The sequence below is a fragment of the Hylobates moloch genome, unplaced genomic scaffold (assembly GCF_009828535.3).
Source record: "Hylobates moloch isolate HMO894 unplaced genomic scaffold, HMol_V3 SCAFFOLD_20, whole genome shotgun sequence".
NCBI lineage: Eukaryota > Metazoa > Chordata > Mammalia > Primates > Hylobatidae > Hylobates > Hylobates moloch.
In genome coordinates, this window is record NW_026652295.1 from 30,434,249 (window position 1) to 30,459,885 (window position 25,637).

Consider the following 25,637-nt stretch of genomic DNA (forward strand, 5'->3'; position numbering starts at 1 on the left):
AAAAGCAAAAGTCTAGTATAGTTCAATTTGTGTTGGAATGAAAGTAAGAGACAAGTATCTTAGAAGCCTGTCATTGTTTTGTGAGGGCCTTTAAATATCCTGTACTCGTGGACCATGTTGGGCCCTTGTACGCCCATGTATACATGAGCTTGTGTGCACCTATACCCTGAAACAGATATACCTGGTAGGGGGAGGTGCTCAGGCACTGGAATGAGAGGGGTTAACAGGGAAGGACAGGGTTATTTCTGGGCCAAGATTCAGAGATTCCCCTGGAGACTCAGGTGTCGGGGTGCCCCCACAACACTGGGCCTGAGGCCAGTTGCACTTCTTGGCTGTCACGTGGTTTCCCAGCTTAGCTGGGCTGGGGGAGGAGCAAGGTCCAGAGTCAACTCTGCCCCAAGCCCTAGCTTGGCCAGAAGGTAGCAGACAACAGACGGATCTAACCCCTCTTGGATCCTCCAGCCATGAGGCTCCTCTGGGGGCTGATCTGGGCATCCAGCTTCTTCACCTTATCTCTGCAGAAGCCCAGGTCCTGGAGGCGGGATGCTGGGTGCTTGGATTGGGGCAGGGCTGGCAACGACCCGATTCAGGGGTGAGGGAGAGCAGGGGTGGGGGGGTCAGAGCGAAGTCTGACTGCTGATCCTTTCTTCCCCAGGTTGCTCTTGTTCTCTCCTTCTGTGGTTCATCTGGGGGTCCCCCTGTCGGTGGGGGTGCAGCTCCAGGATGTGCCCCGAGGACAGGTAGTGAAAGGATCAGTGTTCCTGAGAAACCCATCTCATAATAACGTCCCCTGCTCCCCAAAGGTGGACTTCACCCTTAGCTCAGAAAGAGACTTCGCACTCCTCAGTCTCCAGGTAACCAGACCCCATGCCCTCCTGCTGCTTGTGGGGGCCTCCCACCCTGTTCCCATCTGTCTTGTGTCTTCATCTTCCCACTGGCCTCCTCCCCTCCTGTCTTCCCACCCTGGCATTCTCCTTCCATGTTTCTCCCTTGGTCTCTGTCCTTTTTGGTCAGCTCTCTCTTGCTCTGTGACCTGCTCCCTCTCCCTCTCCTGACAGGTGCCCTTGAAAGATGCGAAGAGCTGTGGCCTCCATCAACTCCTCAGAGGCCCTGAGGTCCAGCTGGTGGCCCAGTCGCCATGGCTAAAGGACTCTCTGTCCAGAACGACAAACATCCAGGGTATCAACCTGCTCTTCTCCTCTCGCCGGGGGCACCTCTTTTTGCAGACGGACCAGCCCATTTACAACCCTGGCCAGCGGGGTGAGTCTCAGCCCCAGGGCCTCAACCTTTAACCCCCTCCAAGCCCTCTCAGGATGAGTTTGGTGCCCCCTAGTGAGATAACCTGAAAGAAAGTGCCACACAGGAGGGGTGCTTAGGAAATATTTGTCCCCTGCTCCCTCTGTGGAGTTGGACCCACTCTCCCCTTGCACATGGACCCCTGCTCACCTCTCTCCTCCTCCACTCCCAGTTCGGTACCGGGTCTTTGCTCTGGATCAAAAGATGCGCCCGAGCACTGACGCCATCACAGTCACGGTGGAGGTGAGTCCCCGACCTCTGGCTTTCCTGATCCTGGCCACTGACGTGACTTCCTGCCTGTGACCACTTCTCCCCTTGCAGAACTCTCACGGCCTCCGCGTGCGGAAGAAGGAGGTGTACATGCCCTCGTCCATCTTCCAGGATGACTTTGTGATCCCAGACATCTCAGAGTGAGCGCTCCCAATGTGGGGGCTGCCCCCAAGCTACACCAACCCAATTCCTGTTAGGCTCTCCACCTTCCACACAGAGGCACGTCCCGAGATGCCCTGACCCTCAGCCTCCTGAGCCTCTGGTTAACCCCCACAGTCCTCTTCCCAGGGAAGCAGGCTGCTGGCTCTCCATGCCCCACTGTACAGATGAGCTGAGCCCCTTCCTTGTCCTTTCTCAGGCCAGGGACCTGGAAGATCTCAGCCCGATTCTCAGATGGCCTGGAATCCAACAGCAGCACCCAGTTTGAGGTGAAGAAATATGGTGAGAGCTAGAAATTGGAGCGACAGGCAGCTGCTTTCCTGAAGGAAGTAAGGGTGGAAGGAGAGGGAGTGGGAGCAGCTCAGGGCAGGGAGATATGGGTACCACAGCCCTTAGCGGAGGGGAGTCTTTGAGCTGGAGTCTGACCTGCCTATCCCTTCACCCTGGGTCAGTCCTTCCCAACTTTGAGGTGAAGATCACCCCTGGAAAGCCCTACATCCTGACGGTGCCAGGCCATCTTGATGAAATGCAGTTAGACATCCAGGCCAGGTAATACCTCCCTCCCCACCTCTGCCCACCAGCACTGGGTCCTGCTCCTTACTCAGTATGAATGGGCTCCTGCTTCCCTGCCCTCAGACCATTATTCCCCCCAGCCCTTGGCCCACCCTCTTCTCTCTGCCACAACAGGTACATCTATGGGAAGCCAGTGCAGGGGGTGGCATATGTGCGCTTTGGACTCCTAGATGAGGATGGTAAGAAGACTTTCTTTCGGGGGCTGGAGAGTCAGACCAAGGTAGGAAGGAGAATAGGGGCTGGGGAGGGGAAGGGGCAAGGGAGGTGAGGTGGGAGACTCAGTCTCACACTATGTCCTGTTTCTTTCTATGCCCCAGCTGGTGAATGGACAGAGCCACATCTCCCTCTCAAAGGCAGAGTTCCAGGATGCCCTGGAGAAGCTGAATATGAGCATTACTGACCTCCAGGGGCTGCGCCTCTACGTTGCTGCAGCCATCATTGAGTCTCCAGGTGGGTGACTTTCCCTTATTGTAACCCCAGACCCTTGCCTCTGACCACTGAACTAACCCTTTTCCCTCCAGCACCAACACCACCCCACTTCTCCCACCTCATCTCAGACTCAAAACCAGGAAACATCCAGGAGACCTGGTCTCTCTCCAGCTCTGTCTCTGTGACTCATCCCTTTTCCCTGGCTGAGTTTATTTATTTATTTGCTCTTTCTGCTCATTCATTCACTTCCCCAGTGGACATGTGTTGTTCCTGTCTGTGCTGGGCCTCAGCATGCACAGACAGGAATTCGGCAGCCTGTGCCCTGGGAGCTCACTGTCTTGTGGGAGGGAACCACTCAAGCCACTCCCCACCTGTCCTCCTGGCCCTCTCTTCTTGGGCTCTGTCCCCCACCTCTCTCTGTCCTTTGTCTTGCAGGTGGGGAGATGGAGGAGGCAGAGCTCACATCCTGGTATTTTGTGTCATCTCCCTTCTCCTTGGATCTTAGCAAGACCAAGCGACACCTTGTGCCTGGAGCCCCCTTCCTGCTGCAGGTTTCTTCCAGAGGGGAAGGATGAGTAGAGAGGATGTGGTAGTTAGGAGGGCTCAGGGTCTGACCACTCTCTTTTGCCTGCCCTCCTTTACCTGCCTAGGCCTTGGTCCATGAGATGTCAGGCTCCCCAGCTTCTGGCATTCCTGTCAAAGTTTCTGCCACGGTGTCTTCTCCTGGGTCTGTTCCTGAAGTCCGGGACATTCAACAAAACACAGATGAGAGCGGCCAAGTCAGCATTCCCATCATTATTCCTCAGACCATCTCAGAACTGCAGCTCTCGGTAGGACTCCTCGGACCCCTGGGAGATGGTGGGGAAAGGGGAGGAGGGTGAGCTGGGGTCCCAAGGATCCATGGCCTGACTTGGGGGGAAGGTGGGGTACCTGGCTCTGAGCTACTACCCTATTCGCACCTGACCCCCTCTCCAGGTATCTGCAGGCTCCCCCTATCCAGCAATAGCCAGGCTCACTGTGGCAGCCCCACCTTCAGGAGGCCCCGGGTTTCTGTCTATTGAGCGGCCGGATTCTCGACCTCCTCGTGTTGGGGACACTCTGAACCTGAACTTGCGAGCCGTGGGCAGTGGGGCCACCTTTTCTCATTACTACTACATGGTGTGCATGAGCTGGGGAGTCAAGGAGGGCTGGGGTGCAGGGAAGAGCCCTCTGGGTGGGGCTGGGGGGTTCAAGGCTGGGGCTGTCCCATGAAGAGGCAACCACTCTTGTCCCTCCCCTTCTTGGCCCAGATCCTATCCCGAGGGCGGATCGTGTTCATGAATCGAGAGCCCAAGAGGACCCTGACCTCGGTCTCGGTGTTTGTGGACCATCACCTGGCACCCTCCTTCTACTTTGTCGCCTTCTACTACCATGGAGACCACCCAGTGGCCAACTCCCTGCGAGTGGATGTCCAGGCTGGGGCCTGCGAGGGCAAGGTGACTGGGGTCAGGAGAGGTGGCACTTGTGCTGAGGGGGTTGAGGACAGGGTGATTGCCAACAGGGCATGGATTTAGCTTGGGGCCAGTGAGGATACCGGGACTGAAGGAAGCTCTCCCACTCTGACCACCCCGCCTCCCGCCCCTGCCAGCTGGAGCTCAGCGTGGACGGTGCCAAGCAGTACCGGAACGGGGAGTCCGTGAAGCTCCACTTAGAAACCGACTCCCTAGCCCTGGTGGCGCTGGGAGCCTTGGACACAGCTCTGTATGCTGCAGGCAGCAAGTCCCACAAGCCCCTCAACATGGGCAAGGTTTGTCCAGACCCTCTCCTCAGTCCTCTCGCCCCTCCATGGCTCATTCCCCTGCTTCCCTGAGCCCTGGGCACAGCCCCTGGATCCCACTGAGGCTCCCCACAGACTCTTCCCCACTTGGCCCTGTGGTCTCCATCTCCTGGCTCTGTATCCTTTCCTGTCCCCCCATGCGCTGCCCTCTCACCTGTGCCGAGTGCTCAGTCCTGCCCCTCAGCCACTCTTGGCTCCTAGCATTCCTGCCTTTCTTGCAGGTCTTTGAAGTTATGAACAGCTATGACCTCGGCTGTGGTCCTGGGGGTGGGGACAGTGCCCTTCAGGTGTTCCAGGCAGCGGGCCTGGCCTTTTCTGATGGAGACCAATGGACCTTATCCAGAAAGAGTGAGAATAGAGAAGGAAGGGGAGTGGGTGGTGGGAAGATAAGGAAGGAGGAAGGGCATGAGGGGGCCAGCTAGGAAGAGTCGGGGCGGGAAGGGCTGGGCTGGGGAATGGGAGGAGGGGAGGAGGCTGAGTGCCTGACGGCTGGACTGCAGCCTTTCTCTCTACCAGGACTAAGCTGTCCCAAGGAGAAGACAACCCGGAAAAAGAGAAACGTGAACTTCCAAAAGGCGATTAATGAGAAATGTGAGTTGCGGGTGCCTAGGCAGTAGCTTGGGCTCTCCACCTGGGATCTGGGTTGGGGGTCTGCCTCTCTGCCCTTTGGCTCTTGCTGAACCAGTGTGTGGTATTTGGGGCCAGAGATCCGAATTCCGGGATTACAAGTGGAAGGGTCGGCAGCTCTCTCCACCAGCCTCTCTTATGTTGCTGGTCTCAAGGGGTCGGGGCGGGGGCTGAGGTGTATGTCTTTTTGTCCTCTCATGCTCACCCCCATCTGGCCCTGCAGTGGGTCAGTATGCTTCCCCAACAGCCAAGCGCTGCTGCCAGGATGGGGTGACACGTCTGCCCATGATGCGTTCTTGCGAGCAGCGGGCAGCTCGCGTGCAGCAGCCAGACTGCCGGGAGCCCTTTCTGTCCTGCTGCCAATTTGCTGAGAGTCTGCGCAAGAAGAGCAGGGACAGGGGCCAGGCGGGCCTCCAACGAGGTGAGAGGCTGGGTGGGGCTAGGGCACAGGTGGTGGCGCTTGGAAAGGCAGAACGGCCCCCTCCTCACTCCCGTCCACCGTGGTCCCCCAGCCCTGGAGATCCTGCAGGAGGAGGACCTGATTGATGAGGATGACATTCCCGTGCGCAGCTTCTTCCCGGAGAACTGGCTCTGGAGAGTGGAAACAGTGGACCGTTTTCAAATGTGAGTGTTTGTCGGCCCAGCCTTGTCTCTGCGCTGTGTCTGGGGGCCAGCCAGGGTATGACGGGCCTTCTCTGCCTTTCCCTACACAGATTGACACTGTGGCTCCCCGACTCTCTGACCACGTGGGAGATCCATGGCCTGAGCCTGTCCAAAACCAAAGGTGAGGTCACCCTGTCTGGGCCTCAGGTGACCCCGCTTCCATTTCCCTGTACCCCAGCTCCCTGTTCCCTTTGCTTTTAGTGTAGGAAGAGGGTCCAGTGATCCGGGGAGGTCTGTGCCAGCGTGCAGCTGGCGTGGGCCAGAGGGCAGAGGCAGACTGAGACAGAGCTGGGTCACCCCCACCCCTCCCTCCTGTGGCCCTGAAGCTTTGATGGCCCCTCTGATCTCTGCCCCTCCACCCACGCTTCCCTTCCCTCAGGCCTATGTGTGGCCACCCCAGTCCAGCTCCGGGTGTTCCGCGAGTTCCACCTGCACCTCCGCCTGCCCATGTCTGTCCGCCGCTTTGAGCAGCTGGAGCTGCGGCCTGTCCTCTATAACTACTTGGATAAAAACCTGACTGTGAGGCCCTGTGGGAGCCTGAGCATACAGGAGTTGGGGGAGCCAGGGCCCAGTGAGGGGTGGGGAGCCTAACCGGGCCAGGACTCTGGCCATCCTCATTTTCCTGCCCTCAGGTGAGCGTCCACGTGTCCCCAGTGGAGGGGCTGTGCCTGGCTGGGGGTGGAGGGCTGGCCCAGCAGGTGCTGGTGCCTGCGGGCTCTGCCCGGCCTGTTGCCTTCTCTGTGGTGCCCACGGCAGCTGCCGCTGTGTCCCTGAAGGTGGTGGCTCGAGGGTCCTTCGAATTCCCTGTGGGAGATGCAGTGTCCAAGGTTCTGCAGATTGAGGTGAATGGAGCACCCCTGAATATAAGTCCCCGGGCCCCCAGCTTTGTCCTCCACCCTCAGCACTCTCTCTGGTGGCCAGGCCAGGGGCCCAACACCCAAACCAATGCCTTGGTCTGTTCACATCTTCTACAATTCTGATCCAACTCTGTCCCTGGAGTTGAAACTCAAAGTCCTGGGGGAGTCTGCGCTGGCAGGGCAGCCAGCTGGTAGTCCTGTGTGACCTCACAACCATGTTTTCCCTGAGACAGAAGGAAGGGGCCATCCATACAGAGGAGCTGGTCTATGAACTCAACCCCCTGGGTGAGTGACCCTCTACCTCCAGCCATTGGTTTCCTAAGTGGGTACAGGTGGTGGGGGATGTGGACAGCAGGACAGGCTGCCAACTTCCCCCATTTCCCCAGACCACCGAGGCCGGACCTTGGAAATTCCTGGCAACTCTGATCCCAATATGATCCCTGATGGGGACTTCAACAGCTACGTCAGGGTTACAGGTGGGAGTGCCCTTTAGTCCCTTCCCAGTGGCCACCTTCAGATTCATGTGAGACCTGTGGATCCCTACTTGGTCCCACTCCCCGTGAGCCTCTGAGGCAGGGTCCTCAGACCTCCACCCTCTCCCTCCCATGTAGCCTCAGATCCACTGGACACTTTAGGCTCTGAGGGGGCCTTGTCACCAGGAGGCGTGGCCTCCCTCTTGAGGCTTCCTCAAGGCTGTGGGGAGCAAACCATGATCTACTTGGCTCCGACACTGGCTGCTTCCCGCTACCTGGACAAGACAGAGCAGTGGAGCACACTGCCTCCTGAGACCAAGGACCACGCTGTGGATCTGATCCAGAAAGGTTCTGGGTGCAGGGGCAAGCAGGAGGGGGGCCAGGAAAGGACAGTTACTGGAAGATGGACAGCCCAGGAGGCTACAGAGGGAAAGAAAGGAGGCCCCTGATGGGGATGGGGAGCATGGCCTTGGGCTCAAACAGCAGAAGGGTGAGTGTCACCTGAGCGGCCACCTTTCCTCTCCAAGGCTACATGCGGATCCAGCAGTTTCGGAAGGCGGATGGTTCCTATGCGGCTTGGTTGTCACGGGCCAGCAGCACCTGGTGAGGTTGGGAGAGGGGTTCCAGGGCTCTGAGGGGGTCAGGGCCGGGACAGGGGCGGGACAGAGCTGGTACAATGGGAGGGTAAATAACCAGGCACCTGGGGGTGTGGGCATAACGATAAGCAAGTCCTTATCCCCAACCCTCCTTTCCTCCCGTCCAGGCTCACAGCCTTTGTGTTGAAGGTCCTGAGTTTGGCCCAGGAGCAGGTAGGAGGCTCGCCTGAGAAACTGCAGGAGACGTCTAACTGGCTTCTGTCCCAGCAGCAGGCTGATGGCTCGTTCCAGGACCTCTCTCCAGTGATACACAGGGGCATGCAGGTGCGGGCATGCTGGGGCTGGCCCAAGGAGCGCCTGTTGGAGGACTCTCTTTGCCCCTTCCCCCTACTGTTTGACATCTTCTTTTCTCCCCTCACTAGGGGGGTTTGGTGGGCAATGATGAGACTGTGGCACTCACAGCCTTTGTGACCATCGCCCTTCATCATGGGCTGGCCGTCTTCCAGGATGAGGGTGCAGAGCAATTGAAGCAGAGAGTGGTAAGTTCAGTGGCGTTGCTGCCCTCTGCTGGCCCCCAGCTCTCCCACTTTTTCCTCAGGAACCCAGGGGTCCAGGCCCCAGACCCTCCTCCCGTTTTCTTCCAGGAAGCCTCCATCTCAAAGGCAAACTCATTTTTGGGGGAGAAAGCAAGTGCTGGGCTCCTGGGTGCCCACGCAGCTGCCATCACGGCCTATGCCCTGACACTGACCAAGGCCCCTGCAGACCTGCGGGGTATTGCCCACAACAACCTCATGGCAATGGCCCAGGAGACTGGAGGTAAGGGGTGAGGGGCTCCTGGCAGTGAGCCTGAGGCCCAGGGGACCTTAGGATCCCTGAGTGTGCCCAGAGGGAGAGGCTGGATGAAGACTCAGAGGAGGAATGAAGGTATAAGCAGGGGTGGATTGGGGGAGAATCAGGAGAGCCCAGCAGCGGGTGGCTAAGGGCCAGGGGACCAGGCTCTTCTCCCTGCCTTCCTGTTTACTCGTGGTCTCCCTTCACTTCCAGATAACCTGTACTGGGGCTCAGTCACTGGTTCTCAGAGCAATGCCGTGTCGCCCACCCCAGCTCCTCACAACCCATCCGACCCCATGCCCCAGGCCCCAGCCCTGTGGATTGAAACCACAGCCTACGCCCTGCTGCACCTCCTGCTTCACGAGGGCAAAGCAGAGATGGCAGACCAGGCTGCGGCCTGGCTCACCCATCAGGGCAGCTTCCAAGGGGGATTCCGCAGTACCCAAGTAGGGGCCGCACCCGGGCTCTGGGGGTGGGTAGTCCTGAGACCAAGGGCTTGAGTCCTGGCTTAACCTCCCTAGGACACGGTGATTGCCCTGGATGCCCTGTCTGCCTACTGGATTGCCTCCCACACCACTGAGGAGAGGGGACTCAATGTGACTCTCAGCTCCACAGGCCGGAATGGGTTCAAGTCCCATGCGCTGCAGCTGAACAACCGCCAGATTCGCGGCCTGGAGGAGGAGCTGCAGGTGAACCACTCCCTGGTGAACCACTCCCTCGCCTGGGTAGCCAGGACACCTGGGCCTTGTGGCCAGGCCAGAAGCTGTCCCCACCCTCCCACCAGTGGAATCCCTGCAGCACTTCTTCCTGGGGTCTTTGGGGGAAGACTGACTTCCTGGCTGTGTGACCTGGAGCTCTGAGCTTCAGTTTTCTCACTTGTAGAGTAACATATGCAGAGTTCACCCTACAGGGTTATTGGAAGGCTGAAGTGAGATAATTCACATGCTGGTGTAAACTTTGTGGAAATGTGAGGTGGGGAGAGGAAGTGGGGCTGTTTTGAGGAAGGAGATAAGTTATTGGAGCCGCAAAAACAGGTTTGCTTGTGCCCTTCTAACATCGCCTTCCCTTTTCTGTTGCTGAAAGTTTTCCTTGGGCAGCAAGATCAATGTGAAGGTGGGAGGAAACAGCAAAGGAACCCTGAAGGTGAGGGCCAGGGAAGGGGCGGGGCCAGGCACTGGCGTAGGAGAGGGTGTGGAGTGAGAGGCCTGTGGGCAGAGGCGCATGGTCCGGGGAAGGAGGCAGACACCTCAGGGTTGGTGTCCCGTGCTTCCGTCCTGGGTGTTTTCCCCCTGCTTGCTCTCCCCATCTCTGGGTACCTGTTGTTTCCTTTACCCGCCTCAGTGCTGATGGCTCCGAATCCCACTCCTCAGCCCAGGCCTCTTCCCTAAACCATGGGCCCCACTCTTCCCACTCCCACAGAACCTCAGATGAGGCATGTCCCAAAGCCCTTCTTCATTCTGTGTTTCTTGTCTGGCTGATGGGAGCCCCTCGCAGCCAGGAGCCTGGCCACTACTCTAGAGGCTGTGTTAGTGGCCCCTCTCCCAAGCCTGTCCTTATGTCCCTAGTGACTCCTCCTCTGCTCCCCTGCTGCCTGTGGCCCTTGGTGCTGCATCCTAGATTCTGTGCTAAGACGGCCTTCTCCCTACCTGGAACTTCTCTCTACCTCCTGTCTCCCCTGTCTGATCCACTGTCCACACAGCAGTGACACTGACCTTCCAAAAGCCCCAGCCAGATCAGCCTTGGGGAAAAGTCACTCCCCGCTGCCCATGGCTCAGATGGCTGGGCCTCTGCCCACCTCTCCGGCCAGACAGATCTCCTTGTCTACACAGATCCCCTTGCCTTTCCTGTCCTTCCCTGCTTCTTGGCCCACAGGACAAGCTCTTTCTCCTCCTTCAAGCCTTGGCCAGAAGCCTTTCCTGAGCTTTTCAGTCCAGCCTCTTCCCAGCACAGTCTAGAGTGTTGGCCTCTGGGGGCAGGCCCCTGCTTCTTTACCTCTCTGTCTCACCCGGCACCTGTGGCGAATGTGGTGCCACTTGTGTGTGTGGACTGTGCAATGACGGGGAAGAAAAGGGGCTGAAGGCCTCAAATCCCGTAGCCTGGGGAGATGCCCTTAGGTATGGCACCAGAGAGGTCTGTGGCCTCACATGTCCTGCGTCCTCTCCCTGCCCCTTGCTGAGCCAGGTCCTTCGTATCTACAATGTCCTGGACATGAAGAACACGACCTGCCAGGACCTGCAGATAGAAGTGACGGTCAAAGGCCATGTCGAGTACACGAGTGAGTGTGGGGGTTGGGAGGCCTTGGGGCCCGGCAGGGGCTGGCGCAGGGAGCCGGGTGGCCATCCCAGCCCTCCTCACAATGCTTCCCTATGCAGTGGAAGCAAACGAGGACTATGAGGACTATGAGTACGATGAGCTTCCAGCCAAGGATGACCCAGATGCCCCTCTGCAGCCCGTGACACCCCTGCAGCTGTTTGAGGGTCGGAGGAACCGCCGCAGGAGGGAGGCGCCCAAGGTGGTGGAGGAGCAGGAGTCCAGGGTGCACTACACCGTGTGCATCTGGTGGGCGCCGGGAGCTGCCCTAGGCCAGGGGAGGAAGGGCAGGACCCAGGCTGGGGCTGGGCTTCTGGAGCCCACGCAGGCAGAACCTGGACAACAGCTCACATGTCTCCGCAGGCGGAACGGCAAGGTGGAGCTGTCTGGCATGGCCATTGCGGACATCACCCTCCTGAGTGGATTCCATGCCCTGCGTGCTGACCTGGAGAAGGTGCGGTCAGCCACCCAGGGCAACCCCCTCTGTCCCAGGTACTGAGCCCTGTCATGTGCAGGGCCTGTGACCAACTCCCCTCTTCCACAGCTGACTTCCCTCTCTGACCGTTACGTGAGTCACTTTGAGACTGAGGGGCCCCACGTCCTGCTGTATTTTGACTCGGTGAGTGGGGAGAGATGACACAGGAAGAGACTTGATGGCACCGGGTTTACTGAGTATGCGTTAGGAGGTTTCTCAGGAAACAGCTGTGTCAGCGGCCGGTGCTCTTGAGAACTTGTGATGTCATCAGAGAGAAGGACAAGAATGTGAGCCCGTGAGACACAGCAGAGTAAGGGGCAGAACTGCAGGCGGCAGGGACCGATGCCAGTCAGTGGGGACCCTCGGGGCTTGAGAGGGAGCCTTTCATAAAGCTGGTTTTATTCAGCTTGAGGGGCTGCCTTTGTTTTTTTGTTGAACTTCCTATCTTTTTTTAATGTTCAATTGTATTTTCTTTTACAAAGTGATGGTGGCCATAGATGATAATTGTATTTGTCTTTTCACGACCTTATTAGGCTAAAATAGTTATCAACCCTCTTACGGCCCTCATAACATTTTTATTTATTTATTTAGTAAAGACAGGGTCTCGCTCTGTTGCCCAAGCTGGTCTTGAACTCCTGGCCTCAAGCGATCCTCTGGCCTAGGCCTTTTAAAGTACCGGATTTACAGGCCAGAGCCACCATGCCCGGCCTTCAAAAAATTTTTTTGAATATTTACTGTAACTTCTGGGAGAAAATGTGAGAAAGATGTGGTGGCTTTCATTAGCCAGCTGTTTATAGGTCAGGGAGACCCCTACCCAGTGTGTGCAGAGGGGCCAGCCCCCATCAGCTGGAGAAGCCTGGCTGACACATCTGGGTTGAACACAATGGAAAACACAGAGCCAGCGAGATTCCCGGATAGGGAGCTGACGGCGCAGCAGCCACACTGGCACGCACCGTGTGGACTGGGCCCACGTGGGCACGAGGAGGAGTCAGGCCTGGGACCTGAGTCAGGGGGTCAGGCAGGATGACAGAACCTGCAGTTAGGTTGTGGCAAATAAAGGAGGACCCAGTTGTATCCATGACAAAGATGAGGTTGTGAGGAGGGTGAGTGGGTTTGGGGGCAGGCAGAGTGCCTTGGAGAACTTACAGGTCCTGCCAAAATCCTAATGCAAGGATGGAGCTGCAAGTTCAGTTTGGGAATCATCAGCCTGGATTGGTTTGGTGGAAGCCAGGGAGCGGTTGAGACCCCCACAGGGGAGCACTGAGGAAGGAAGTTCCGAAGGAGGGAACGTAAGAAATGACCAGGTCAGAACCAAGAGTGGTCCAGAAGCTAACCCTTAGCTTAGGGACAGTTTCACAGAGAACATGTCCATGATGCAAGACTCTGCCGAGGGCCTGGGGCAGTGAAGACTGGGGCAAGGTCACCCTCTGGGAAGTGAAGTCACCAGAGACCTTGCGGAGCAGCTTTCAGAGTTCTCTGAGTAAGAAGGTAACAGAATGTGAAGGACACTGGAGAGAAGGCCAACAGGAACCAAACAAAAACAGGCCAAGGAAACCCAGTACAGAGGGCTGCAGGGCCCAGGGAGTGGGTCCCTCATCTCTCCTCCCCACGCTTGGCCAGGTCCCCACCTCCCGGGAGTGCGTGGGCTTTGAGGCTGTGCAGGAAGTGCCGGTGGGGCTGGTGCAGCCGGCCAGTGCAACCCTGTATGACTACTACAACCCTGGTGAGCACTGCAGGACACCCTGGAATTCAGGAGAGCTTTGGCATGGTGACCTCCTATGGGACGGTGGACACTGGGGTAGTGATGGGGGCAGAGAGCCCTGGGGCTCCCTGGGACTGAGGAGGCAGAATGGAGGGGCCTGTGCCCTAACTCCTCTCTGTTCTCCAGAGCGCAGATGTTCTGTGTTTTACGGGGCACCAAGTAAGAGCAGACTCCTGGCCACCTTGTGTTCTGCTGAAGTCTGCCAGTGTGCTGAGGGTGAGACTGAGGGCCTGGGGTGGGGCAGTGAAGGCGGGATGGCCGGACGCCCCCCGCACTGTCTGATGGGGCCCCCAACTTCAGGGAAGTGCCCTCGCCAGCGTCGCGCCCTGGAGCGGGGTCTGCAGGATGAGGATGGCTACAGGATGAAGTTTGCCTGCTACTACCCCCGTGTGGAGTACGGTCAGTCTTCCCACCAAGGCCCTGGCCTGACCCTCCCTTGGGGACCGGCTGTTTTGGTCTCTCTGGGTGTAGTCTGCTCCTCTTACAGGTCATGCACGCAGCCTGTTTGCTCTGACACCAACTTCCTGCCCTCTTAGCCTCAAAGTAACTCACCTTTCCCCCTTCTCCTAACCTCTTAGGCTTCCAGGTTAAGGTTCTCCGAGAAGACAGCAGAGCTGCTTTCCGCCTCTTTGAGACCAAGATCACCCAAGTCCTGCACTTCAGTATGAAGCGAACCGGAGAGGCGGGCAGGGCTGGGGGGAGACAGGGAGGCTGAGGTGTGGCCGAGGACCTGACCATCTGGAAGTGTGAAAATCCCCTCGGCCTGTCAGAAGCCTTGGGCTTAGCCATAAATAGGGAGGCAGTGGCACGTCTCCATGGGGATGGCGAAGGTGGAATGAGAGGATCTACACAGAGCCCCCAGCCTGAGCTCACCCTGCACCTACTCTTCCCCTCTGACCACTTTTGCGCACGTCATCCCCGCAGCCAAGGATGTCAAGGCCACTGCTAATCAGATGCGCAACTTCCTGGTTCGAGCCTCTTGCCGCCTTCGCTTGGAACCTGGGAAAGAATATTTGATCATGGGTCTGGATGGGGCCACCTATGACCTCGAAGGACAGTGAGTCATCTGGTCCCCCCAGTCTCTTGCCCTCCCCATGCCTCGCCACCTAGGCCTTGCCCCTCAGAAGCCAGATGCCTGTGCTCTCCGTTCCCACCTGCCATCCTCCCGAGCCCTGCTGACTGCCCCTTTGCCCCCTGCAGCCCCCAGTACCTGCTGGACTCGAATAGCTGGATCGAGGAGATGCCCTCTGAACGCCTGTGCCGGAGCACCCGCCAGCGGGCAGCCTGCACCCAGCTCAACGACTTCCTCCAGGAGTATGGCACTCAGGGGTGCCAGGTGTGAGGGCTGCCCTCCCACCTCCCCCGGGAGGAACCTGAGCCTGGGAACCATGAAGCTGGAAGCACCGCTGTGTCCGCTTTCCTGAACACAGCCTGGACCAGGGCATATTAAAGGCTTTTGGCAGCAAAGTGTCAGTGTGTGTTGCTAGGGCTGAGAGCAGTGCCCCTGCCCGATCCAGTTCTGGGCAGGCCAGATTGACATAACCTTAGACTCTCTGAGCCCTGATGACCCTTGGGCTGTCCAGCTCTGCTAGACCCTCCCAGATGACCCGCTAGGAGTCTAGTGCTTCACAGGACCACCCCGAGCAGAACTGGGACCCAAGAGCCTGCACCCCAAGGACCAGAGTCCATGCCAAGACCACCCTTCAGCTTCCAAGGCCCTCCACTGCCTGGCTGTCGCCAGTCACCACGGCCTCAGACAGGGCTTGTGCTCAGCTGACACCTCTGACACAGCTCTTCTGCCTCATGAGCTGTTGTCCAGCCACACCTCCCCGACTCTGTCCTCGTGCTGCTGGCGGTTCTGAGGTCTGTGGATTTTAGCTGAGTTCCGGGGTGTTGAAAGCCTGCTGACACTTGGTTCTGTTATCAGTGGCATGAGGTGACTTTCCCGGAGTTGTGCAATCCTCAGGTCCTGTAGTGTCTTCTTCCAGTTTCAGACAAGCCAAATGTCTGACTTTGGTGTGTTTGTGAATCCTCTGAGGAAGCCGCTGTTCTCCTGGGGTCTACCTTCCCCACCCCGTCTGCCTAGCTTTTCCCCATTTAGTGGCACACCTGGGGTCTTCAGAGATGACTCTGAAATCTGTCCAAAGAGGTTTGCTGAGATCAGTTTCTATAGAGGTCATGACAGTTCAGCAGCCTGCCATCCAGTCATTCGACAGAAATTCAGGAAACTTTCACTTCGTGCCATGCCCTGTGCCAGGTGCCAGAGATACAGCTACTCACTCCAGGGCTCATCACTGGGGAGACAGATAAGAGGACGGGCAGTCGCCACCCTCTGTGAAAGATGTGATGTCAGGGAGCAGTGTGGTCCTGTGCGGCATCTAACCCAGTCAGGGGCATTGCTAGGCAGGGACAGGGAAGGCTTCCTGGAGCAGGTGGCCTCCAAGTGGGGCTCTGAAGACTGAGAAGGAGCCAGGCAAAGAGCAGGGGTAGATGAGGGCATCTGGGGCAGAAGGAGAATATGCAAAGGCCCGGAGGCCGGGGGGCAGGACAGGGAACCTTTGGGGACATTGCATGTAATTGACCACATTTGGAGTTTGGATTGGAAGTGGTGGAAGAGATGGAGATGGTGAGACAAGTAGTCAGCACGCCAGCCTTCCAGGTGCGCTCCTTTCCGATGAGCGCTCTCTTATCCATGTAACTTTGAGAAGTTTGGACCTTTCCCACTGTGGCAGAGGTTTCCTGAGGCTCTTTGATATTTGCCCACATGGTTGCCCATCAGATCTTTCTCCCAGTAGCTGGTCAGCATGGTGGTGGCATAAACCCATTTTCCAGAGCCAGGGATTCAGTTGCAGCAAGACATGGCCCGGTCTGGGAGGTCAACCATGAAGAACGCAGTAGCTGTCATTGCCCAACCCCAGAAATCCCAATCCTGTTTTCTCCCTCTCAGTCCTGATCATGGATTCAGCAGCAGTGAACTCGCCAATGTAGGGGGTGGCACAGCCAGGGTCTTGACTCCAGCTCTGCAGTAGCACAGTCTGGAAAAGCTCTGAGGGGAGAGAGACCCCCGCTGGTCCCTGGGTCCGGCTACAGAGCCAGAAATGGGGGGGAAGGCATGGGCCTGGGTCGCCTCTGACCTCTCACGTACCATCCAGGCGGCCCTGGCCTCTCACTGAACCCTGCCACTCCTCTTTGGCATGGCCTCTTCCCAAACCCCCAAACTGCCTCCTTACCCACAAAAGTGGTCTCTGAGTGTCAGTCCAGTGGGACCCCCACCGCTTATGGCTTCAGTTCCCCAATTAGGGCTGGACCCCTGATCCTGATCCAGCTGTGGCTATCCAGCCCCTTCCTGGGGACTTTAGACTTTGAGTGGGGCATGCCCAGTTGTGCTGGGAATCCACACTCTCCCTGGCTGGACTAGAACCTGTGGACTCTAGTCCTGAGGGCAGTCATGTTCTGCCTGTGCCTGGAAACACAAGAAACTTGACTGCGGAGAGAAGAAAGAGGAGAGAGGAACAGAGCGAGGAAACTGCCCGTCTCCAGGCTTTTTCTGTTCCCTGTCCTTGGCTTTCTAAGACCAGTGGGGTCCCCTCCTCCGCTTTTTTTTCCTGAGTTCTGTGAAATTCCCCAATCCTTACTTTTTATCTCAAACCAGCTCAAGGTGGTCTGTTTTCCTTCCAACCAAAGAAAGGTGCTCCTGGTGGCTAAAGGTATATATGTGACAGCTAGATTTCCAGGCCGGAATCCTGCCCTCCACAACATGCGAACAATACCCGCGTTGCATATAGAGCATGGCTGTGAAGAATTGAGTGAGTGCCCGCAAAGCACTTAGAGCAGTGTCTGGTACATGCTAGTACTCCGCAGCGGGAAACCACCTCCTCCTTTGTCTTCTGGGCACTTTTGAGAGTGAAAGGAGGCACTAATAACAATCACACTGGGATACCTGTATGTACTGGAATGCCCCAGGCAAACCAGGCTTAAACTGTATCACTCTATCTGTAGCTTAAACTAACAACCCACACAAATCACATATTGTTCTTCAGGCGATTCAGGAAGGCATATTAGGCAGGGACTGCCGTTTTCTCTCTGAGACAAACATCATGCCAGTAAACTGGTGCATGGTGGGGTGGCAGAGGGAGAGGGCCCAGGTAGGGGCGGACACTCTTGCCTGCACAGTTGATGTGGAGCCAGAAAGCTGACTCTGGCTGCAGAAAGAAAGGTCAGGGTTGCATTTCCCTTCCTTGCTTCTTGATGGATGATCAATTATTTTGAAATATGGACGTCCCAAGGCCAATGAGACTGGTGCCATTCCAGAAAAGGGCCACTCTGTGGGCGGGACAATTGGAAGCGACCTGAAGGTGGGGTCAAGGGAGGCCCCAAAACAATCTACACAGCAGGAGGGATGGCCAGGGCTCTTGAGCTATAAGTAGCACCTCAGGGCCCTGACGGGCATCTCGCCATGCTGTTCCTGGGCCTGCTGCTGCTGCTGCCCCTGCTGACTGGCGCTCGCCTGCTGTGGAACTGGTGGAAGCTCCGGAGCCTCCACCTCCCGCCTCTTGCCCCAGGCTTCTTGCACCTGCTGCAGCCCGACCTCCCCATCTATCTGCTTGGCCTGACTCAGAAATTCGGGCCCATCTATAGGCTCCACCTTGGGCTGCAAGGTGAGAGCCCCTATTCTCGCTCTGGCCCTCACCATAGGAGGAGGTGGAGGTGGCGGAGAGGGTCCTCTCTCCACTGACACTGCTTTGGCTCTTCCCCAGATGTGGTGGTGCTGAACTCCAAGAGAACCATTGAGGAAGCCATGGTCAAAAAGTGGGCAGACTTTGCTGGCAGACCTGAGCCACTTACCTGTAAGGGTTGGGGGCATTTTTTCTTTCTTAAAAAAAGTTTTTTTTAAGAGATGGGGTCTTGCTATGTTGCCCAGGTTGGTCTTAAATTCCTGGTCTCAAGTGATCCTCCCACCTGAGCCTCAAGTGGGAGCCACCTTTGGGGCATCCCCAATCCAGGTCTCTGGAAGCTGTTTGGGGGCATATCTGGCGGGGAGGAAGCAGGGGTTGGGGAGGCAGAAGAAGGTCAGGCCCTTGGCTGCCTTCATCAGTTCCCACCCTCCAGCCCCCAACTCCTCCTGCAGACAAGCTGGTGTCTAAGAACTACCCAGACCTGTCCTTGGGAGACTACTCCCTGCTCTGGAAAGCCCACAAGAAGCTCACCCGCTCAGCCCTGCTGCTGGGCATCCGTGACTCCATGGAGCCAGTGGTGGAGCAGCTGACCCAGGAGTTCTGCGAGGTAAGGCTGGGCTCCTGAGGCCACCTCAGGTCAGCCTCACCTCTCACAGTAGCCCCTGCCCTGCCCACTGCACAACGGCCTGCTGAGCTCACGCTCTTTCTCTACAGCGCATGAGAGCCCAGGCCGGCACCCCTGTGGCCATTGAGGAGGAATTCTCTCTCCTCACCTGCAGCATCATCTGTTACCTCACCTTCGGAGACAAGATCAAGGTGCCTCACAGCCCCTCAGGCCCAGCCCCAGCCCCTCCCTGAGCCTCTCCTTGTCCTGAACTGAAAGCACTCCTTCCTTTTCTGGCAGGAGGACAACTTAATGCCTGCCTATTACAAATGTATCCAGGAGGTGTTAAAAACCTGGAGCCACTGGTCCATCCAAATTGTGGACGTGATTCCCTTTCTCAGGGTGAGGACCTGGAGCCTAGACACCCCTGGGTTGCCGGGGAAAGGCTGGGGTGGAGGGAGAGGCTTCTTCCCACAGCTGCATTCTCATGCTTCCCGCCACAGTTCTTCCCCAATCCAGGTCTCCGGAGGCTGAAGCAGGCCATAGAGAAGAGGGACCACATCGTGGAGAAGCAGCTGAGGCAGCACAAGGTGGGAACTGTGCGTGGACGGCCTCCCCTCGGCCCACAGCCAGTGATGCTACCGGCCTCAGCATTGCTATGAGGCGGGTTGTTTTGCATACCCCGGTTATGGGCCTGTTGCCACTCTGTACTCCTCTCCCCAGGCCAGCCGCTCAGCCCGCTCCTTTCACCCTCTGCAGGAGAGCCTGGTGGCAGGCCAGTGGAGGGACATGATGGATTACATGCTCCAAGGGGTGGCGCAGCCGGGCGTGGAAGAGGGCTCTGGACAGCTCCTGGAAGGGCACGTGCACATGGCTGCAGTGGACCTCCTCATTGGTGGCACTGAGACCACGGCAAACACGCTCTCCTGGGCCGTGGTTTTTTTGCTTCACCACCCTGAGGTGCGCCCTGGGGACAAGCAAAAGGCTCTTTCCCAGCAGCCTGGCCAGGGCGGTGGGCACCCTCACTCAGCTCTGAGCACTGTGCGGCTGGGGCTGTGCTTGCCTCACCGGCACTCAGGCTTACTGGGTGGCTGAGGGACTGGCTGGAGGCTGGGCAGCTGTGGGCTGCTAGGGCAGGACTCCACCCGATCATTCCCCAGATTCAGCAGCGACTGCAGGAGGAGCTAGACCACGAACTGGGCCTTGGTGCCTCCAGCTCCTGGGTCCCCTACAAGGACCGTGCACGGCTGCCCTTGCTCAATGCCACCATCGCCGAGGTGCTGCGCCTGCGGCCCGTTGTGCCCTTAGCCTTGCCCCACCGCACTACACGGCCCAGCAGGTGACTCCCGAGGGTTGGGGATGAGTGAGGAAAGCCCGAGCCCAGGGAGGTCCTGGCCAGCCTCTAACTCCAGCCCCCTTCAGCATCTCCGGCTATGACATCCCTGAGGGCACAGTCATCATCCCGAACCTCCAAGGTGCCCACCTGGATGAGACGGTCTGGGAGAGGCCACATGAGTTCTGGCCTGGTATGTGGGGGGCCGGGGGCCTGCCGTGAAAATGTGGTGGAGGCTGGTCCCCGCGGCCGCTGAACGCCTCCCCACCCACCTGTCCACCCGCCCGCAGATCGCTTCCTGGAGCCAGGCAAGAACTCCAGAGCTCTGGCCTTCGGCTGCGGGGCGCGTGTGTGCCTGGGCGAGCCGCTGGCACGCCTGGAGCTCTTCGTGGTGCTGACCCAACTGCTGCAGGCCTTCACGCTGCTGCCCTCCGGGGACACCCTGCCCTCCCTGCAGCCCCTGCCCCACTGCAGTGTCATCCTCAAGATGCAGCCTTTCCAAGTGCGGCTGCAGCCCCGGGAGATGGGGGCCCACAGCCCGGGCCAGAGCCAGTGATGGGGCAGGACCGATGCCAGCCGGGTACCTCAGTTTCTCCTTTATTGCTCCTGTACGAACCCCTCCCCTCCCCCCTGTAAACACAGTGCTGCGAGATCGCTGGCAGAGAAGGCTTCCTCCAGCGGCCGGGTGGTGAAGGACCCTGGCTCTTCTCTCGGGGCGACCCCTCAGTGCTCGGCAGTCATACTGGGGTGCGAGAGAGGTGGGCAGCAGCTCAGCCTCCCCCCGCTGGGGAGCGAAAGTGTCTTGGTCTCAGCTTCATTTCCGTGAAGGGCACCGAGAAGTCGAAGCCCTTCCAGTAGTACCAGCTCACTCCCTGGGAAAGGGGTTGTCGAGAGAGTCAAAGCCGGATGTCCCATCTGCTCCTCCCGTTCCCCTTAAGGAGGTGGCTCCCAGCACTCAACCAACCTCCCCGCACAGCTCCCCTCCTGACCCTCCGCCGCAGAGGATTGAGGCTTAACCCTGAGCTGGCCCTTTCCAGCCAATAAATCATCTCCAGCTCCCTCTGTGAGGCTGGCATGATTGCTCCATTTCACCTAGCCGCTCGGTCCCTTGCCTGTTACACTGTGGGGTTGAAACCTAGGCAGGCCGAGCCCCAGCCACCCCAGCTCTGAGCCGCCTCCCCACCCCTCACCTGATGGTCCACTGTGCTCCCGTAGAGCCCGTTGAGGTTGGCGTAGTGGCAGTTCCTGTACCACCAGGCCCCTCGGTAGGAGACAGCGCAGGAGATGAGCAAGTTGTTGGGGTCCCGATCACGGGCAGAGAAGACACTGCCGCTGTGGTAGCTCATGGAGTCCCCTGGGCAGGGTGGAGGAAGGAGCCATGAGGGCCTCGCCTCCCAGCCTCACCCTCCCAGCCTCGCAGCCTGTGCTTACCTGCGGTGCCGTGGTAGCCCTCCAGGTGGAGGCGGTAGTACTCTGCAGCCGAGTCTACGCGGAAGGAGTCGTACTGGGCGAACACAGCCTCGTCTCCAGCCCGCAGGTCCACGCGCATAGAGTAGTCACCTGCCTGCGTCAGGCTGTGCAGGGCCTCATTGCCTGGGGGTGGGAGACGTGCCCTCATCAGGGTCCTGGTGTCCACAGGGCCCCCATCCCCATCCGTAGTTCCCCAGTCCCTGTGAGGCACTGACCCAGCCAGAACTCCCCAGAGATGTTCCCAAAACCATGGGCATAGTCCTCCCAGTCCCTCCAGAAGTCTGTCTGTCCATCCATGCGGCGCTGGAACACCTGGGAAGCAAGTGGGGGCACCATCAGCCTCTGGCTCCCGGGGCAACAGCCCCTGCCCTGCACAGACCCCTGGACTTCCCAGTGCCACCCACCAGCCAGCCGCCCCCATCAGTCTCCATGTCGCAAAACACATTCAGGGGCCGCTCGCGGTTGCCATTGAGGAAGATGGTGCTGGTCCTGGAGGCACCGGCTCCGTTCTGCATCTCCTCCCCGCAGTCCCTGGGGAAGGGGATCTGCAGCCCACCTGGGAGAGGAGAGCACGGGCCAGTCCTTTTCCAAGCCTTAGGCCCTGGCTGCCCACCCAGCCCCCGGCCCCCGGCCCGTGCATCCAGGTACCTGTGGTGAAAGAGGTGGACACGGGCGGCAGGAGGCTCTGGCCCCACATGGCCTGGAGCCGTGCATTGTAGGGGGTGGAGGGAAAGAGGCCGAGGAGCTGGTGAGATGTGATCCCTCCTGGGAGCAGGATCTCCTGTGGGACAGACAAGGGGGGGTCAAGGGAGAGGAAGGTGGAGACCCTCCGGGAGGGCCAGAGGCAGCACCTCCTGGAATCACCCAGGGAGGGGAGTTGGTCAGTGGGGCCGGGGCACCTGGGTCTGTCCACCAGGGGTGTCGAAGCTGAGCAGGTAGCCTGTGGGCCGGACTTGGGGCTCAGTCCAAGTGAGCAGGGCGGTGCGGGGGGTCACTTCCTTGGCCTCCAAGTCCCGAGGGGCCTCCAGCCCTAGGAGAGAAAGCAGGAAGAGGAGATGGGGATGAGGCCCATCCTGGCTCCCTCTACCTCCTCTCCGCATCCCACACACCCCACAGACCCTACCTGTGGTGAAGGTGATGCTGGCTGGGGAAGTGAGGTTGGGGCCCCGCAGGCCGCGCACAGTGGCGGTGTAGTTGGTGTGGAGGACGAGGTCATGCAGGGGGTAGTCCACCGCGCTGCCTGGGGCCTCGGCCTGCAGAGGTGGGGCTGGGAGTGCAGAGAGGGGCATCAACGCCTGCCCCCCTCCATCCCCGGCCAGAGTCCAGCCTCCCCCCTGTAATCCCCACCCTGAACAAGTCCCCTCCAGAGGCCTCAGCCCTGCTCACCCCCAGGGGCTGTGACCTGGACGTCATAGGTGTCCACAGGATTCTGGGGGGGCTTCCAGTGCAGCACGGCGAATCCCTCGGTCAAGTTCAGTGCACGCAACTGCGTGGGGCCGTCAGGAACTGGGGGAAGGGGAGGGGCTCAGAGGGGTCCCCGCTGCTGTCTCTACTCCATGCCTCCCCAGACTCCACTGGCCCCCTGTCCACAATTGGAGCCTCCACCACCTCCCTTTCACCCTCCTCGTTCTCGCTCAACTCCCACCCATGCCATTTTCTTGGCTCCCACCTCTTGCCCCGGGTCCCAGTCCATCTTACCTGTGGTGAGGAAGCCTGTGAGAGGCTCACTCTCCTCAAAGCCTCGGACGGAGACCACGGTCACCTCGTAGCGAGCGCCTGGGATCAGCCCCTGGAGTTTCTGGGTCCGGGCCTGGCCGTCCACCTGCACACTCTGCGGCTCCCCTGAAAACATTGGGGATCGAGGGTTACCCAGGGAACCCCAGGGCGGCTGGAGGTTGGGCAGAGTGCAGGGGGGGAGAGGAAACGCGAGGCAATGAGCACATGGCAAAGGCACCACCTCCGTCCGCCAGCTGGTAGGAGACTTTGAAGCTGTCCGCCCGGGACGGCGGGGGCATCCAGTTGACCTTGGCTGAGGTCTCCCTGATTTCACTGAATTGGAGGTCACGGGGGCTCTCCAGAACTGCAGAGGGGGCAAGGAACAATGATGCGAGCAGGGGCAGGCAGGCCCCTCCCTACGAGTCCCACCCCTCGTCTCTGCTTCAGCACAGGCTCACCACCCCTTTTCCTCTAGTCCCCAGGAATGGAAGTCGCTCTGCAGATTCCTCCAGGCCCACCACCAACTCGCCCACCCCCACCGCTGGCTGAGGCACTAGGTCCCCCCCGTGAAGTACAAAGACCCCCACTTTGGGGCAGAGTGTGTGTGGGTCCTTACCTGGGCTGAGGGTGCGGGCGGTGCCCTGGATGCTGTCGGCCTTGTGGGGTCCCCGCAGCCCATACAGTGTCAGGCTGTACAGAGTCCCCGGACGCAGGTCCCGGAGCACGGCCGAATGCCGCGTCCCTGGCACCATCAGCTCGCGCTGCAGCAGTGGACGCGGATGCGGCTCCAGAGTGCTTGGTGATGGAACCCCAAAGCGGAGCAGGAAGGAGTCGAAGGCCCCAGGTGGGGCCTCCCAGTTGAGCCTCAGTGAACTGGTGGTCACATCAGTCACAGACAGCTGGGACAGGCGGGGCCTTGACTCCGCTGAGGTCTGACCAGCAGGGGCCGGCCCTGCACGGAGTGGGTGGGAGAGAAGGGATCGGAGACAGAAGCACACCAGCTTGGTGACCCAGACCACGTCCCTTCCACCCCCCTCCCTGCCCCTGTTTCTCTATCTGTAACCAGGGACTTGCAGCCACAGGGGGGTCCTGTGGGGCAGAGCTAAAGGCTACTCGCATCCAGCCCATCCATCCTCTCTCCCTGGTACCCGCCTCACGCTCTTTGCCTGCAACCACCACTTCTGAGCCCCTGTTTCCCCCTTCCGAGTCCCAGACTAGAGGCCAGAGACGCCTGGTGGTACCTGTGGTGCCCTCAGCTGAGAGGGGCCCCAGGCGCTTCCCTTCATGGAGGCCATAGAGGAGGAACCTGTAGGGGGTGCTGGGCTCCAGGCCTGAGATGAGGATCTTGCTCTGGTCGCCGTCCACGAGCAAGGCCTGGGGCTGCCCGTTCGTGTCCTCATACTGGACCACGAAGGAATCAAAGGGGCCCTGGGCCACGCTCCACGAGAGGCGCATGGAGTCTGGGGTTGTGTTGGTCACGGTCAGCACCCCTAGGCGGGGCTCTTCAGGAGGCTCAGGGGCCTCTGGGGCTAACTCTGGGGCTGGCGCGTCCTCTTCTGGGGCTGCGTGGGAGAAGCCCAGGGGAGAATCTGAGTGAGGGGTGCCATGGGGCGCTCCATTTTTATCTTCTAGGCTTGGCCCAAGGCTGAGGTGGGAAGTTTACAAGTCCAGGCCCAGTCAGACAATGAAGTCGCTGTGGCCTCGTGACTCCTGCGAGCTCCCGCGCTGTCTGAGTCAGGTGCTCGCTTCCCCCTTCCACACCCCAGTGTCCTACCGAGCCCACCTCGAGATATCACAGGCTCTGGCCCCACCCATGCCGGGACACATTCACTGAGCTTGAGGCGTGTGGTGCTCCCTTCTGAGAGAAGCTGAGGGTGGAACTGGCTGGTGAAGGTGACTGGCAAATCCCACCAGCCGTGCCGTGGTCAGGCCTGTCTGAGGTGGGCATCAGCGAGCTCTGGAAGAGGAGCCTGTACCACAAATGCAGCCGCTTCTGTTGGTTTCTGTGTTCCTGCTCATTTTGTTTTCCAGTGATTTTCCTCTTAAGAAAATGCTCCTGACTCATCCATGGCAGGGAGGTTTGCCGCTATCTGGACAAGGCCACCCTTCGGGGAGGCGACAGCTGCCCCAGTGAGTAATGAGGAGCAGCGGCAGTGATGGGGCAGAGTCGGGGCTGGGAAATTAGGGAGCCCCTGCCAGGGCCTTTCCCTCCCGCCTGGCCTGGCTCCTGCTCCGGACTCCTTGATGGATGCTGAAGCCCACAGGGCTGCAGACTCCTCCACCTTCCTGGGGACAGGCCAGGGCGCCCCACTCACGGCTGCCCACTCCTGCAGTCATCTTTGTCTTCAGCCCAAATGCACAAGGAAACCCACACAAGCTGGCTTGCTATAGCCAAGCACAGCAGTCTCACCTGTCATTCCCAGGACGGAGACCGGGCCCAGGCGCTTTCCCCCGAGGAGCCCGTAGAGCAGAAACTTGTATTTCTTGCCAGGCTCCAGGTCCTCTATGGTGACTGTGCGCTGGTCTGCGGCCACAGGCACTGCCCTGGGCTGCCCGTCCGTGTCCCTGTACTGGACCACGAAGGAGTCAAAGGGGCCCTGGGCCACCGTCCAGGACAGGCGCAGAGAGCTGGAGGTCTCCTCAGTCACGGTCAATTCCCCCAGGCGGGGAGGTGGCTCCTTCTCCAGGGGAGCTGTGCAGA

The 25,637-nt window shown here is 59.1% G+C and overlaps 3 protein-coding genes across 6 annotated transcripts in view; 2 read left to right on the forward strand and 1 right to left on the reverse strand.

Moving 5' to 3' along the window:
• The first annotated feature begins 414 nt into the window (after positions 1 to 414).
• Positions 415 to 14,604, forward strand: LOC116460300 (complement C4-B). 4 transcript variants are annotated; one of them, XM_032141348.2, is made up of 41 exons: positions 415 to 529; positions 656 to 854; positions 1,059 to 1,260; positions 1,469 to 1,539; positions 1,618 to 1,706; positions 1,925 to 2,007; positions 2,178 to 2,274; positions 2,413 to 2,518; positions 2,616 to 2,748; positions 3,163 to 3,278; positions 3,378 to 3,557; positions 3,703 to 3,885; positions 4,017 to 4,202; positions 4,355 to 4,513; positions 4,765 to 4,891; positions 5,060 to 5,134; positions 5,394 to 5,591; positions 5,683 to 5,794; positions 5,884 to 5,954; positions 6,213 to 6,352; positions 6,466 to 6,675; positions 6,924 to 6,975; positions 7,077 to 7,166; positions 7,302 to 7,511; positions 7,691 to 7,766; positions 7,927 to 8,083; positions 8,182 to 8,298; positions 8,404 to 8,575; positions 8,804 to 9,036; positions 9,112 to 9,279; positions 9,674 to 9,733; positions 10,772 to 10,865; positions 10,963 to 11,149; positions 11,264 to 11,354; positions 11,445 to 11,519; positions 12,996 to 13,098; positions 13,264 to 13,353; positions 13,438 to 13,536; positions 13,716 to 13,799; positions 14,062 to 14,194; positions 14,338 to 14,604. In XM_032141348.2, the coding sequence occupies exons 1-41, from the start codon at positions 465 to 467 to the stop codon at positions 14,477 to 14,479; spliced, it is 5,235 nt and encodes a 1,744-aa protein (XP_031997239.1). In that variant the 5' UTR covers positions 415 to 464; the 3' UTR covers positions 14,480 to 14,604. The 4 variants fall into 4 exon arrangements, 3 of the variants coding, with proteins under 3 accessions (XP_031997239.1, XP_031997237.1, XP_058288415.1); XM_032141346.2 differs by having other exon boundaries at positions 433 to 529; positions 12,996 to 13,353; XR_009211334.1 differs by lacking the exons at positions 12,996 to 13,098; positions 14,338 to 14,604 and having other exon boundaries at positions 433 to 529; positions 14,062 to 14,096.
• Positions 14,605 to 17,402: 2,798 nt separating this feature from the next.
• Positions 17,403 to 20,324, forward strand: LOC116460301 (steroid 21-hydroxylase). Its single transcript, XM_032141349.2, has 10 exons — positions 17,403 to 17,795; positions 17,895 to 17,984; positions 18,266 to 18,420; positions 18,528 to 18,629; positions 18,718 to 18,819; positions 18,921 to 19,007; positions 19,177 to 19,377; positions 19,578 to 19,756; positions 19,840 to 19,943; positions 20,041 to 20,324. The coding sequence occupies exons 1-10, from the start codon at positions 17,594 to 17,596 to the stop codon at positions 20,304 to 20,306; spliced, it is 1,488 nt and encodes a 495-aa protein (XP_031997240.1). The 5' UTR covers positions 17,403 to 17,593; the 3' UTR covers positions 20,307 to 20,324.
• Positions 20,325 to 20,430: 106 nt separating this feature from the next.
• Positions 20,431 to 25,637, reverse strand: part of TNXB (tenascin XB) — a 38,167-nt gene continuing 32,960 nt past the window's right edge. Inside the window, exons 21-34 of the mRNA XM_058432240.1 lie at positions 25,347 to 25,628; positions 24,178 to 24,498; positions 23,553 to 23,888; positions 23,178 to 23,300; positions 22,919 to 23,062; positions 22,607 to 22,726; positions 22,344 to 22,487; positions 22,120 to 22,250; positions 21,869 to 22,001; positions 21,625 to 21,776; positions 21,436 to 21,532; positions 21,182 to 21,343; positions 20,941 to 21,104; positions 20,431 to 20,622 (exon numbers count right to left, since the gene is read on the reverse strand). Coding sequence (XP_058288223.1) covers positions 20,521 to 20,622; positions 20,941 to 21,104; positions 21,182 to 21,343; positions 21,436 to 21,532; positions 21,625 to 21,776; positions 21,869 to 22,001; positions 22,120 to 22,250; positions 22,344 to 22,487; positions 22,607 to 22,726; positions 22,919 to 23,062; positions 23,178 to 23,300; positions 23,553 to 23,888; positions 24,178 to 24,498; positions 25,347 to 25,628 — 2,411 coding nt within the window. The 3' untranslated portion in view covers positions 20,431 to 20,520. The remainder of the gene's footprint in view (positions 20,623 to 20,940; positions 21,105 to 21,181; positions 21,344 to 21,435; positions 21,533 to 21,624; positions 21,777 to 21,868; positions 22,002 to 22,119; positions 22,251 to 22,343; positions 22,488 to 22,606; positions 22,727 to 22,918; positions 23,063 to 23,177; positions 23,301 to 23,552; positions 23,889 to 24,177; positions 24,499 to 25,346; positions 25,629 to 25,637) is intronic.

Coding starts and splice junctions, on each gene's coding strand:
- LOC116460300 (XM_032141346.2), top strand. CDS start 465: ATGAGGCTCCTCTGGGGGCTGATCTGGGCATCCAGCTTCTTCACCTTA. Junction 2,275..2,412: donor CAGTTAGACATCCAGGCCAG/GTAATACCTCCC, acceptor CTGCCACAACAG/GTACATCTATGGGAAGCCAG. Junction 3,886..4,016: donor TTTCTCATTACTACTACATG/GTGTGCATGAGC, acceptor TTCTTGGCCCAG/ATCCTATCCCGAGGGCGGAT.
- LOC116460301 (XM_032141349.2), top strand. CDS start 17,594: ATGCTGTTCCTGGGCCTGCTGCTGCTGCTGCCCCTGCTGACTGGCGCT. Junction 19,008..19,176: donor AGCAGCTGAGGCAGCACAAG/GTGGGAACTGTG, acceptor CACCCTCTGCAG/GAGAGCCTGGTGGCAGGCCA. Junction 19,378..19,577: donor TTTTGCTTCACCACCCTGAG/GTGCGCCCTGGG, acceptor ATCATTCCCCAG/ATTCAGCAGCGACTGCAGGA.